The following is a 12303-nucleotide window of genomic DNA, read 5'->3' on the forward strand; positions in this document are numbered from 1 at the left end:
CATACTCTGAGTTTGTGCTCCGCATTTAAACCAAGACTTAAATAGTATAATTACACTTTACCTTAATTAAAAAGCCATAAACATCTCAAAATGCTTATTTTTAACATAATAATAAAATGCAACTTAGCCTACTTCTAATTTATAACATGTGTTCTTTATTTAGGGGTTTCCTCAATTAGCAGTTTTAGTTTTTTTTTGTGCTTCATCTGCTGTAACCACCAGCAAAACAACGTAGTTAGTCTATTATTGTTAATCAGATTCCGCCCAGTCCTGAACGTGGTTACATGCTTGGATATATGAATAAGTTATGATTTTTCTTCACTGTAATTCCATCAAAGCAATTTTATGATAAAAAATGAATTATAATAATGTAATATCTTTATTAAACAACAATTTGTTACTCTGGGAAATCTATTTCTATCATATCAGTATACATTCACATACACATCTGAACATATACATTAGTATATAACCACTTGATCTGTCATTGGGCAAATTCTGCATAAACATAAAGCATACAGTTTTGTATATAGGTACTCACTTTCAAATACTATACTTATTTTTCCAGTCTTCAGTGATGAACAGTCTCATATATAGATCTACAGTAAGGCTCAACATATTCTTTTTTTCTTTTTTTTTGTCAGTATGATATTCCCTTTTTCACCTAAAAACCAAAGTTTACAAAATCAACCGTAGCACCATATGTTGTCAGTATTAGTTATATTTTTCCCAAAAATAAGGTCTAATGCATTACTAGACATCGGTTTTGTTCTCAAATAATGGCAATCAAACAAAACAATTTACTCTCATTTGTATTTGACAACATCAAATAAATCTTTTTTTTTCTCAACATAAGTAGTAAGTACAGTCAGTTATGAAAAAAGAAATGTTACAGATAGTAGCAAATAATTTGCTTTAACTTTGTGCCTTCTTTCTTTAACACTCCATGTGAGAAATACAATGACGATCTAACACAATCTGTTTTACAGGTAATTGACCCGCGTCCAACAGCATGGATAACAACTCTAAAATCAGCAGCAATTCATCTGACAACCATAATCATTAATAAGATCATTTTCCAACAAAATATACAGCCAGATCTACAATAACAGAAGAAATACACTTAGGTTTAGGACATAGAGATGACAGGAATATACAACACAGCAATCACCTTCTATATGTTTAGCGATCCCTTTTACCAGTAGTACTTTTAGGCCTGTATAGATGAATGTCAAAATGATGCATTTTCATCTTTTTTTTTTTCTCTTATGAGAAATCCTAGTGCAGATTCTAAACACCTAAACATATATATATATATTTTAAAACAAATATACATAAAAATAAACAGAAATTCGGGGGAAGAAGTAAAAAACAAACATATTTGCTGCACCGATGCTTCTTTGTACAGCTTGAAACATAATAAATGGCACCATATTTCAAAGAGAGATGTTTGGCTGTAAACTGTGTTGAGGTGCTAGTTTTTCCAGAGAGGAAAGTGTCCGTGAGCTTAAAGAGGCAGGTCTATCGGACGGTGGCCTTGCTTAGCGAGCCACAACAGGGGTCCTGCGGTCCACATTCGTGGTAGCACCTTTAGAATATGTTGATAAGCACCAGGTCAAGAAACAAAAATGCACCGTTTTGTGGTTGTTTCGTCATCAGAACTTTTGGCTCTATATTAATACTGATCATTGAGGAACCACTGTACAGAACTGGATTTAATGAGCGTGTAAAGAACCCTGGAGCGATGGCTGGGACGTTGCATTGAAGAAAACATGCACGTGTGTTGGAGGGGGTCACCATAGGTTGCATTTCGCGGGCATGCTAAGAATCCAAAGGATGTAGAAGCAGTCTGAAGATGGTTCAGCACTAGAGGCCTTTAAAAATGTGTCCAATGCCATCTCAGGTTTAAGTTTAAAATATTCGACCCAGTGAGCACCATATTAACGTACCCCACTTCTTCTATTGTTATTGGTCTACACACATTTTTTCTTTTTTTTTTTCTTCTTTTTTTTTGCAGGCATAAATCCATTTGGCTAGACATTTTTGTTCACAAGACAAACGACAGAGAGAAAAGATTAACTTGTTGGCACTACAGCTCATTCGTTTTGCAAGACAGAGGAAGGCATAGACAGAAGTACATTAACAATCATTAAATAAATTGCTAACTTCATCGTAACTGTCATTTAGTACCCGAACAAACCAGATCTCATTCGCGTTTTCACATCCGGACATAAACAACACCCTCGAATGGAACCGGTCTGTGTGTTTCGTCTTCAGGAAAAGTGTGGAACCCAACATTCAAGTAGATGTTAAGTATTGCCTTTAAGCTGTAATAAGCAGATCATTTCATTTTGCAAAGATTTACCCGGAGAGCACTTACTGTGTGGATACGGGACAAAATTGACTGGCTTGTTACAGTACTGAGCGAAATATGAATGGAGATAGAGACACTGGCATTGTTGTTTGCTGCACTGGCTGCCATGGCTACACAGAAGCACCCAAAAAGACAAGGCACCACAAAGAATCAGATATTAGAGACTGGTCCCACTTACCCGTCCCACCCTCCACGTCTACAAATGGCGGCATGACTTTAATATCGACTAATCTGACTTGTTTGACTAGTAAGGCAGTAATCTAAAAGGAACCAATTCGGAATTACATGCATGCTGTACAGGGTTGGATTTGTCGCAAATCCCGCCCTATATCTGATCAAACGTGGCGATGTTGGTCACTACACATCATGCTAGTGGAATAATAGAAGAAAATATCACAGTGTACTTGAAAATATCACCTGGACGGTCTTACCTCAAGTGCTTTAGCAGTTACCGATTCTGTAATTGGACTACGAAAGGTTTCACGGGATGCCAGGCAGCCGAGTCACGCAACCGTAAAAAAAAGCGAAAGGTCATAACGTAACAGGGTTGGTGATATCCCAGCAAACAACAGTGCATCGATGTGCCAAGCACCTACAGAAGTGGAATATCGGTGACTTTTTAGGCACTGGAAGGGAACAGGAAACAGGTTTAGTTCTGTAGCTTAAAGTGAAAACCTGATATTGCAAGGGTTACGGAATATTGATGTTTTGGAATAAGAATTGCATGAAATCACCTGCCCGTCCCCCGTTCCCTTTGGCCAGGTTAGAAATCCAAGTTGTTATCTTGAAACATAGACTTTGCATCCAAATATCCTAGATAACACTCGCATGAGAGGGGTGGAGGGGTCAGAGCAGCAACCAAGGATGGAGCTGAAGAGGTAAGACCTACAAACCAAAGTCACACGCATACACACACACACACACACACACACAGATGAAAACACACACTCACTGATAGCTATTGTCTATCCTCAATTTCTTTTCCATCCCTGGCAAAAAAAACCACTCCACCTCGTCAACTACAACCATCTGAAGTCTGCTTGGAAAATTTCAGCAGGCACAAATGGGTTTTGTAGCAGCCCATGCGGTGAAACTTGGCATCCCATGTCAATGTCGGTATTTATCTCGTCTGGATGCTAAACAAAGCATCGCAACAACAAAAATTACCTCAGCCCTCACAGAGCAATTCAGTCATTCTAAATTGAATTGATGAAATCAGGGGAAAATTACCTCAGCATTGGAGGTAAACCAGTGGCTTTTTTTAGAGGTAACTCTTAGGTTTGTTCTAAGTGCACCTTATACAGGATACTGAAAAAAAAAACATAAAATGGGACGTTTCAATTCAATAATCTTGTACAATAGAAATCCTTACTCATTGTTTGGCACCTGGCAACCCAGTCAATCCTCAATATGTGCAACCTTGGCATGCGTTGGATGGTGGTGTATGAACTAATTTCAAGCAAAAGCAACACCTTTTTCTCCAATCATTTCAAAGTACATTTTCGAAAAAATATTGCACAATTCAAATAAAGAACCTTTTTCTTTTATCAAAAATGAGTATAGTACATTTTGAATGTGAATGGTATACCATTTACACGTGTAAATGTGTCAAGGTTCTTCACCTTTTGAGAAACCATTAGCCTTTTTCTGAAGAAAAGGTTTAAGTGGAGAGAACAATGCAATTTTGTACAGGGAATGATGGAGGAGTACTAAAGGTTAGAGTTAAGCACCACACACTGCAAATATTTCTGTTCAATATTACACTGTAAAAATTGTTCTTTTAAAGATAAATTGTCTAACCCATGATTTAACCCTCAAAAATAACTTTGATGTAACCTATTTCATTAATGCTTGCTCAGTCATATTACATTTTCCTTGAATAAAACAGATTCTTTTACATGTTAAATCACATAAAGCACATTTTGTAAATTATATGACAAAATATGTTTAACAGAGTATTATTTTGTGTGTGTGTTTCTGTGTGTGCGTGTGTGTGCTTGTATTTATGGAAGGACTTATTTAAGAAAATATGTCCTATTTATTCTTTCTACCTTTCATCAGTTGCACTCACATGTAATATAAATGGGTTAAAAATATATCAGTGGGCCATATATAAAAATAAATAATAATCATATGCACTACTGTTTAAAAGTTTTGGGTAAATATTAGACATTAGTATAGCGGTCATTACTTTAGTTTTCAGTGTCAAATGGTCCTACAGAAATCATTCTAATATGATGAGTTTGGTGCTCAAGAAACATTTGAACCATTAATATTGAAAGCATTAATGCTGCTTGTTGTGGAAACCGTGGTACATTTTTAAGATCCTTTTAATGAATATAAGGTTCAAAAAACAGCATTTATTTGAAAAAGAAAAGTAATTAAATTAGTCTTTAAAAGGAAATCTAAAAGTCGTACTGTTTACTGTCATTTTTTAACCAATTAAATGCATGCTTACTAAGCCCAATTTTTTTAACGGTAGTGTATATAAGAAAATATGTCCCATTTATTTAGACATAGCAGTCATAAAGTGCACTCTCACATACTACAGATGGGTTAAAAAAATAGTGGGCCATATGTAAAAAATTCAAATATTCAACTCAGATTATAGAGTTCAAGATATCACATCACTAGTGAGATTCAGTAGGAAAAGACATGTTAAGATAAATATTAAGGCCCTCGATGATCAAAATAGTGGTGGCAGTGTAATATGGTAGGCCATCACCAAAATTTAACGCCAATTTTTTTACATGACATCATTGAATTTGACTGATTGTACCTTTTTGGTGCACTTTCCCAACAATTTTAAGTCTCTTCCCCCTTTGTGAAAAGAGAAAAAGAATGGGGCATTGTGTGCTTTTTTGACAATCAAATGTGCTTTTTTTAGTGTCTAGCTAATATTGACTAATTTGCCATCTTTAGGATCAGTTGTCACCACAACTGTCTGGGAAAAACGTAGGCACAAAATGGTAAAAGCAAAATCAGAATGAGGATGCTAAAGACTATGTTCCTCCATCATTCCCATCATGCACAAGTCAGAGGCGACAGGGCCACAAACACCGTCAAACATACACATTAGCTGAACATTCACTCCTTAGTAACCCAAACTAGGGAATGTTGTATTTCGGACTATTTGTTCTCCAACTCTACACTGTGTTAGTCAAAATATATGTTGAATATTCTCTGTTTAGACTCTTTTAGATGCACTCTTATAGCTTTGAGAGCACAACTAAATAAAAACTCTGAAGAAAGAAGCACCAAGGGAAGTGGAGAACCAGAGAGGGCATGAGAGTAGAGAAAGAGCGGCATCGCACACCTTCACAGGGAGGACTCGTACTGGAGCAGCTCGTAGAGGAGGGGTCCATCCCTGTACCTGATGCCCACCGCGTTGGGGCTGATGTACTGGAGGATGTTTATGGTCCGCCGCAAACGTCGGTCCACAAAGTGAGCATCCCAGGCAGGGTAGCGCTTCCTGGGCATGTCGATCTTGATGAGGGGCCCCTCGGGAGGGATGGGCCGACCCGCCGCATCGGTGGGCTCTGTGGATCTCACCTGGAACACCGGCAGACAAGTGTCTGTGGCGGCCTCCTCTGGCTCGCTGTAGTCCCCTGAAGCCATCCCCCTGGTCGGGGTGGCTTGGGAGCCCCGAGGACCCGGAGTGGGAGCCATAGGCTCGGCCTCGGGTGGTAAGGGGAGGCCCCAGAGCAACTCAGCACAGCAGGAACTGGCCAGCACCCTCAGCCGGGGCCCCATAGGATGCAGGACCCCGTAGTAGAGGACCATGCAGGCCACTCCGGAGGCAAAGCACAGGAAGACGCCGCAGAGGGCGGATGCAGCGTAGGAGTCGGTAGTGAGCGGGTCTCTGTAGGTGTACCACAGAGCGGTAAGGATGGTATTTTCCACCAGCACCAGTGAATAATAAACCACCATGCGGAATCGGGTCCTTCCCTCCTTGACGTTAAACCAGCAGAAGACGTAGACCACGCCTACCACCATGTTGAATAGCACCTCCTCCCACTTGGACATACAGAAGTCGGTGCCTCCGTGGATTACCCAGAAGGCCATGGCACACCAGTGCAGCACCACAAAAATGCCAAAGTAGATGTGAAAAACTGAGGCAAAGAGGGCGAAAGATAGCGCCCGAGAAGAAATGGTGAAGAAACGCCACAGAAGATGCACCAGCGCCCCCCGGTAACTCATGCTCTTTTGGTCATCGCGGGAATCGCGCAGAAGCTTGTGGTACGAGGCCAGAACCCAGGAAAGAGAGAGGAGAGACGCGACAGCAGACACACCTGGACAACAGAGAGACATACAATTATTCTTATTCAATATGTAATTAATTAATATGCAAATAATTGTAATCAATATGAATATCTTTTTAAAATGAATGTAACTGTGAGTAAATCATAGAGTAATTTTGGATGAACTATCCCTCTTTTTACACGATAAATAGACCCATAAAAGTATCAGGACCACAATAAACACATTAAAGGGTTACTCCACCCAAAAATTTAAATTTTTCTATTAATCACTTAGTTCCATGTCATTCCAAAAGCTTAGTTTGTCTTCAGAACACAGATGAAGATATTTAAATAGAGTCCAGCAGATGCTTGATACAAAAATGGTGCTACGGTGAAGATATGGCATCGAATTGTTGAATACAGTCTTTATTTATTAATTTTTCCTTTTTGGACTATTGGATTATTCTGACAATTTCTTTCATAATTTTCTGGACCTTAACAGTGTTCATTACTTGTGACTACAGTAACCCTTTAAAGAGCATTTCAAAATCGAGGTCATAATCTGTCTGTTATTCTTATATGCTGCTATCTTTGTAAATTTTCTTTGTGTCAAAAAAAAAAATCACAATATATTATATATGTATTGTAATGAGTAACATTAACTGTCTGTATTCAGTAATGCTAATGAAAAGCACGCGTCACACATCAATCATCGTCTTATCATTTCTACAACACATGCCCACCATTTATTGGAGCCATTTTCCAAAACACACCTCTTTCTTGTTCTATATTTCTTTTTCCTAAGACATTTACCATTCATCCTGCTGAGCTCAGACTTCATGTTCATAAAGGCATCTGCACTGCTGGCAGTGCTGTCACCTCAAACATAAGAAATGGTCTTACGGCTCAGATTATCTGCTGCACAGCAAAAAAAAAACATGCTCCCCACAAACACAGTTGATCATTCGAAAAGTCTCAGCCAGGGAGGGCCTTATTCTAAGATTCATCCACAATTCAGCCTTTTTTCCAGATGTACAGTATAGTTTTTCTATGATGTGTCCGGTTTTCTGAAAGATTAAGATTAAGGTTGTCGGATGTGTTGATAAATTAATACAACAAAAAATTGTGAGATCCAGTTGGGCATGTACTAACTGTCCCTTGAAAAGCTAACCTATCTGCAAATTTTAGCCATGCATCATGTTGTTACAGAGCCTTGAGTTGCACTCATAAAAAATTAAAGGTACATTTCCAGTAGCATTTCTAATCAGGAAATGTTGCTAGAGCATGCAATGCATGTGACAAATCACCAACAGTCAGCTCTCACTACTAAAATTATTAACCTATAAGTACATTTTGCTACACCCCAATTACAAAAATTGAAATCATGAGTAAATATATCTTCTGAAAGGTAGAAATTGTGTCACATTTTTGACAGGTTTTTAGACTTATCCCAGTGAAACTTATACATCGAAAAACATTCATCATTGGCACAATTAAGTAGCACTGTTCGAAATGTCAGTGGTCTCAGTACAGAGCCTAGAGGCACTCCTTACACTGCAGCGTTTCTGCCCGGTTCTTCTGGATCATGATGCAGAGCTGGAGAACCAGCTGTGGAGCACTTTCCAGAAATGTCTCCAACAGACGGAGCATGTTGACGTCGGCGTACTCGTACATCATGGCCCAGTAGAAGCGTCGCTGGTTCTCCTTTTGTCTGCGGCTCTGGATTCCAAGATACATCGTTCTGATGTACCTGCAGAGGTGCAGATGCAGAAGAGAAAGAAAGGAGATATAGTATAAAGCTGGAGAATACAGAGAAGGAATTATACAGATTACATTTCAGATATAGAAAATGACAGTAAACAAAAGAGGGAAACAGAAAAACAGAAAACAAGGGGAGGGATCAGTTAACCAGATTGATATCACATATTCATTATGGATATACATTTTCTGTGAGATTATGACCTTGTGGGATATTTGTATTCTTCAAACCAGTGTTGTGTTTCAGAGGAACTAAAAGTAGCAATGTTGCTACTTTTACATGTGTGACAGCAGCTCAGATGTTCTCCTAGTAGTGTAGCTTTTCTTGTAACAATCTACTACACTTTTACATTTTTCAAAAGTATAGTGCGGTGCTTCTAAAAGTCTGGACGGATCCGGATCCGAACCCGGAGAGAATTCAATCTGGACCGCCCACATTTCATCCTCGATGAGCTCTAATTATATTTCCTACTTTGATAAAGACATGTAAAAATTTAAAATGTCGTTTTGGAGATGGTCTGAAATAAAAATGAAGGGGAGATATTGAAACGTTTCCTTCATGACATGTATTGTCATAACATTCAGTGAGCTTATGACTGGAGCCCTGCGGGGGCCTCAGATTTAGGCCCTAGCCCAGCCTGTGTCCAACAGATTATCAGAGTTGACCCTGAAGCTGACCCTAGCTCGTCTTTTTTCCCCCTTTTACCAAAACGAATTATACTACTGTTTTGTAAATGATATTTCGTTTAGTTTTTCTAAGTTAGTTTAGAAAAACCTTTAGAGCCTTTTTTAATCATTAAGCCTTCAAAATCATCAAGACTTTTCTAAAATAAAATCTGTTTTGATTTACTAAAACAGTTCAAGCATATAAGAGTGTTTACATGTTAAACCTGTGCTATAATAATGAATGTGCAATATGATGGTATATCTAATTTTGTTTGGAGAGTGGAAGCTAATGCGCTCTTTGCAGGACGCGGAGGCGTCAGCGCCATCACTTGCATTTTTTTTCAGTGGACACAAACTTGCCTTCGCCATAATTTTCTCTGGTAATGGTAAGAGTAATACATCATTTGGAACTGAAAAGGGTCTACTTTTATTTGTGTGCACTGACAATATCAACAACATTTGTGATTTTATACAATAAAGAAAACAAACATATGATGCGCTTTCTGCTTTCTCGTCTTGAACAGGAGCACTTCACAAAAATGAACTGAAACATAGATAGAATCTATAGAAAGCTTGAAGTTACCACGAAAAAAACCCTCTAAACTTGACACTAATGACAATTCAGATTTGGACCTTTGAATGTAGACAAATTTTTTGCAATTTTGTGACTGAGATAAGGCTAATCACAATCTGACACATGATGTCTCATTCTTTTTTTTTTTTTCTATAACTTCACCTGTCTGTGTTTGAGTCAGAGCAGAGTATTATCGGCAGGCATTTTTCAATGATTTATGAATTTTTCTACAGGTTACATCATTACTAGTAGGTGGCAACAAGAGCTGGTCATTATTAGTGAGTCATTTGAATTATTAACTCATTCAATGCATTTATCAAAACAGATTCCTTGAAACTAAAGAGCTGATAAATACCACCTCTGCAGGCCTCATACAGAGGTAGGAAGGCATACAGAGGTATCCCATGAAAGCTGAGCAAAAAAAGTTAAATGCCCAGTAAGAGTGTGTTTGGTGGTCAGTGTTTGTGTAAAAGTAGATTTTTGGCCAATTTTTTCATAATTTAAGACAGAAATAAGCATAACTACATGTGCACATTTATTATCAAAGCTCCCTCCATATATTGTTGTAGATCATTAAACTGTTATGCTCAGAAGTCTGTCTGAAATCAGTCATGCGCAAGTGCTGCATGCAAAGTCACTGCCTGACAGGGCAATGAGGTAACAAGTCAGCTGCCTAAGCTTTCAGGCACAGTCACTGTCTTTGTTAGTGAGTCATTTGAATCAGTCACTCAACCAATTCATTTAACTACGCTGCTTCATTCCGGAACAAAATACCACTGCCGTGTATTATTGCTCAGAGACATGACAGTTGATTCTGCTGTGAATTCATTTGAATCTATTTGCACTCGTGGAGACAAAAAACAACATATATTTATATACACAAACATAAATAAAAATACAGCATATTTTACTCACCCTCAAGCCATCCTAATGTAAATAACACGTTCATTAGGATTATTCTATGTGTAATGTTGTGCAATCGGCAGCGTATAATAACTGGAAGTTGGTGGTTATTCCAGCAAACATGCAGACTGTTAATCATGCCCTGTCTTCTCTTCTCATCTGATCCTGTGTTAAAGACACCACTATACCATTGGGGACAGTGGCCGATGGGCGCCTGTCTAGGCAGGGATGGAGACAGGCCGCGACTGTCAGAGATTGATTATCTGTGATCTTGAGCTTGGATGATCTTCAAGAGCTCAACACCATGTCACACTATATTTATTCTCATATCTCACCTCAAGCTCAATTATGATGTTTTCATGAGGGAAGCTGAGATACCTTAAGAACGTAGGAGCCGAGAGGTGAAAATTACATTCAGCCGTAATAACAGGACTGAGACTTTGAGGCCAGCAGCAGGTAAATGGGACTCATAGGCCCAGTATTTGATAAAACGAAACTGCCTCCTAATAAGTGTAATGATATGAGTATACCACTAGAGGGTTCACTTTACTGTTATGTAAAACGGGCTGTAAAACACAATCTGTTAAATCAGCAGGCATTCATTTACTTAAGCACTACTTCAAGCATTTTTTTTTGCAAAACTACACATAAAATGTCCCTACTACCTTACAGATATCATGAAATAGCTGTCCTGAGAAAACACACCTGTCTCTGTGATAGTCTACAGATACCAAATAAATGCATAAAACATTTATATGCTACATAGTTGAAGAAATAGTTTTTAAAATTAAAAATACAGCATATTTTACTCAATCTCAAGCCTAGTGTATATGACTTTATTCTTTCAGATGAACGCAGTCAGAGTAAAACAAAAAATCATGAAACTGACCTATACTCCTTCGGGGGGATATCACACGTCCTCTGAAGCAGATCAATGAATTTTTGTAACAAAAGTATTTCTAGTTTTCAAATTATAATGTAAATAACTGACTTCAGCTTCTTGGCCTGACTTCTGACTCTACGTACGATGTATGACGTAAGTTGTGTCATAGATCAGCCAAGAAGCCAATAACTTCCCAAAGGTGTATAGGTTAGTTTTACGGCGCAGCACTTGACAATATATCTGATTTACAGTGCTTCAAAATAATGGCTGCTATCCTCGAGCATTACCAAGATTTTAAAAACATTGTGAATTGTTCCTTTGATTATTCAGATTACTGTGACGTAATAATGTCATACTACTGTTTGTTGATCTGATTATAGTGTATCCTTGTTTTTAAATATTTTGTATTCTAAACTGTTGGATCAAGAACAGCTAGCAATCACTTTGGGAAAGATAATGGACATCTTAATAAAGAACAAATACAACAAATAATAATTTGTGACATACGAAGTCGAAGTACAAAATAATGTATATATACTATTTTACATTTGGTGGGGACTTGTTATGAATTCATACAATATCATTTCTATCTAATAAAAAAAGTTCGATTTTCTCATAAGATCGAGTTGGAAATAAAGCTGCCTTTGGAAGAAATTCAAAAGACTAAATTACGAAATTAAAAAGCATTAAAATTTTTAATAATTTTCATTTTCAGGTTGCAATGTCTTCTTTATAAAACACATCATCTAATCAATCTTGTTGGAAAATCTAAGCATTAAGGAATCATTCATGGGTCCAAATGACATGCATTTTCACACGCAGATAGCAGGCTAACACACAGTACAGTGAAAGGACTGATGCGAAACACACACACATTTATGCACAAACTTCAAAGTTAGTCACA

General features: G+C 37.9%; 1 protein-coding gene across 1 annotated transcript in view; it reads right to left on the minus strand.

Moving 5' to 3' along the window:
- Positions 1-135: 135 nt before the first annotated feature.
- The window catches only part of xkr6b (XK, Kell blood group complex subunit-related family, member 6b), a 50387-nt gene continuing 38219 nt past the window's right edge, over positions 136-12303 (minus strand). The window contains exons 2-3 of the mRNA XM_043219277.1: positions 8169-8365; positions 136-6666 (exon numbers count right to left, since the gene is read on the minus strand). Of these exons, the coding sequence (XP_043075212.1) occupies positions 5693-6666; positions 8169-8365 (1171 nt within the window). The 3' untranslated portion in view covers positions 136-5692. The remainder of the gene's footprint in view (positions 6667-8168; positions 8366-12303) is intronic.

Source organism: Puntigrus tetrazona, chromosome 20 (assembly GCF_018831695.1).
Source record: "Puntigrus tetrazona isolate hp1 chromosome 20, ASM1883169v1, whole genome shotgun sequence".
Classification (NCBI taxonomy): domain Eukaryota; kingdom Metazoa; phylum Chordata; class Actinopteri; order Cypriniformes; family Cyprinidae; genus Puntigrus; species Puntigrus tetrazona.